Here is a 2,424-nt window from a genome sequence, read left to right as displayed (position 1 = left end):
GTAAAGACTGGACTGTGCTGCAGCTGGTGGAAACAGTGTGTAGGTGTGTTGTGTTTGATGGAGGACTGAAGTGTGTGTCCAGCTGAGCTCTCTGTGTGCTCATATATACAGATGCTGATAAACAAATGTTTGTCTTTGGACCCTGTTACCGATCAGGACCTGCTGTGTGTTTCCTGTCCACAGGTCTACAAAGAGTCGCACTTCCTGCTGTGGTTCAGATGTTCAGCGTGTTGCTTTGTTTCTCACATGTTGGCTCCACGGTCTCTGCTGCTGTGGGCTGATGTCATGCAGCAATACAGGAAGTTGAATGAAGCCCCCCCCCCCACGTGTTTAACATGCAACAAACCAGGAAACAGGAAGTTCTTTGTCCTCAGTACAGAGAGACGCACAGACGATCAGACTGAGCTCCGACCAAACTAGCAGCTTCCTCTGAGTGAGTCCAGCTACAGGAGAGAAAAGTGGAAAACTCCAACACTGCTGCTTCAAGCTGCTGATGCTCCACACACTGAATGTGAGTTTGAGCAAAAACACGACTCAAAGGAAGTTTCAGTGAAGGTGGTAGAGGAGGGAGGGGAGCCAGGACTGACTGTACTTCCTGTCTGCTGTTTTCAGCTTCACTCACAGACTCAATGGCTTCCAGATCAGAGGAGGATCTCTGCTGTCCGGTCTGTCGGGAGGTCTTCAGAGATCCTGTGCTTCTGTCATGTAGCCACAGCTTCTGTAAAGACTGTCTGAAGAGATGGTGGAGAGAGAGACCAACACACGAGTGTCCACTTTGTAAGGAAATATCAGTTTATGATCCACCTTTAAACCGAGCTTTAAAGAACCTGTGTGAGTCGTTCTTACAGGAGAGAGATCAGAGAGCGTCAGAGGCTCTCTGCAGTCTGCACTCTGAGAAACTCAAACTCTTCTGTCTGGACCATCAGCAGCCAGTGTGTGTCATCTGCTGTGCCTCAGAAAAACACACCAATCACAGATTCAGACCCATCGATGAAGCTGCACAACAACACAAGAAGGAACTTCAGGAAACTCTGGAGCCCTTAAAGAAGAAGTTAAAGGTTTGTGAAGAAGTTCAAGTGAAGTTGGATCAAACAGCAGAACACATTAAGGTCCAGGCCCGACACACAGAGAGGCAGATTAAGGAGCAGTTTAAGAAGCTTCACCAGTTTCTAGCAGAGGAAGAGGAGGCCAGGCTGGCTGCACTGAGGGAGGAAGAGGAGCAGAAGAGTGGGATGATGAAGGAGAAGATGGAGGCTCTGAGCAGAGAGATAGCAGCTCTTTCAGACACAGTCAGAGCCACAGAGGAGGAGCTGAGAGCTGAAGACGTCTCATTCCTGCACAACTACAAGGCTGCAGTGGAAAGAGTCCAGCGCTGCCCCCTGCTGGATGATCCACAGCTGCCCTCAGGAGCTCTGATAGACCAGGCCAAACACCTGGGCAACCTGACCTTCAACATCTGGAACAACATGAAGGACATGGTCTCCTACACTCCTCTCATTCTGGACCCAAACACTGCTCATCCAAACCTCATCCTGTCTGAAGATCTGACCAGTGTGAGACGAGGAGGAGAGAAGCAGCAGCTTCCTGATAATCCAGAGAGGTTTGATTTGTTCTGCTCTGTCCTGGGCTCTGAGGGCTTTAACTCAGGGACTCACAGCTGGGATGTTGATGTTGGAGACAGTACAGGGTGGAGACTGGGTGTGTTAGCAGAGTCTGTGCAGAGGAAGGGAGTCATAGACTCTGGATTATGGTCAATATGGTTTAATGGATTTAAATACTACACACACTCACCATCAGCTCCTCTCACTACTCTCTCAGTAGAGAAGAAGCTCCAGAGGATCAGAATGAATCTGGACTGGAACAGTGGAAAGCTGTCGTTCTCTGATCCTGATACTAACACACACATACAAACCTTCACACACACTTTCACTCACAGGATGTTTCCATTTATTGAAACTGGTGGTAAAGCAAAGGTGTGTCCGTTGAAGGTGTCAGTGTCAGTGCAGCAGATGAGTTGAGGATGATGATGTTTCTAATGTTGTTTCCTGTCAGTGAGTTGAAGCTGTTAAACTGCAGCTGTCCTCCTGCTGCCTCGTTGTTCCAAAGCTCTTTGTTTCTCTTTTAGTTCTCACTGTTTCTTTCTGTTTCTGCTGTCCACCTTTTCACATGGAAAATCATTTCACTGTTTCTCACTGAATGACTCCCCAAACTAGATTTGAAATTCTATCAAGTTTCTAATCATTACAAGTGATTCATGTTTCTATTTGATGTGTAAATGGAGATGATTTAGTTTGCTGGGATATGGACTGACATGTGTTGAATGGGAGGAGCAGTTTGTTGTTGTCTTCTTGTCTGTTTATGACAACAATAAATATGTTGTTGAAACAATGATTCATGTTTAACTCCATATATGAAATGTTTCTG

General features: G+C 46.7%; 1 protein-coding gene across 1 annotated transcript; it reads left to right on the top strand.

The window, feature by feature from the left end:
- Nucleotides 1–349: 349 nt before the first annotated feature.
- On the top strand, nucleotides 350–2,092 carry LOC120720756 (nuclear factor 7, brain-like). The gene is made up of 2 exons (XM_040010529.1): nucleotides 350–511; nucleotides 613–2,092. The coding sequence occupies exon 2, from the start codon at nucleotides 630–632 to the stop codon at nucleotides 2,016–2,018; it is 1,389 nt and encodes a 462-aa protein (XP_039866463.1). The 5' UTR covers nucleotides 350–511; nucleotides 613–629; the 3' UTR covers nucleotides 2,019–2,092.
- Nucleotides 2,093–2,424: the final 332 nt, after the last annotated feature.

The sequence above is a fragment of the Simochromis diagramma genome, unplaced genomic scaffold, assembly GCF_900408965.1.
Source record: "Simochromis diagramma unplaced genomic scaffold, fSimDia1.1 OVJJ01000418.1, whole genome shotgun sequence".
NCBI classification, from domain to species: Eukaryota; Metazoa; Chordata; class Actinopteri; order Cichliformes; family Cichlidae; genus Simochromis; species Simochromis diagramma.
This window is presented reverse-complemented; position numbering and strand designations above follow the sequence as displayed.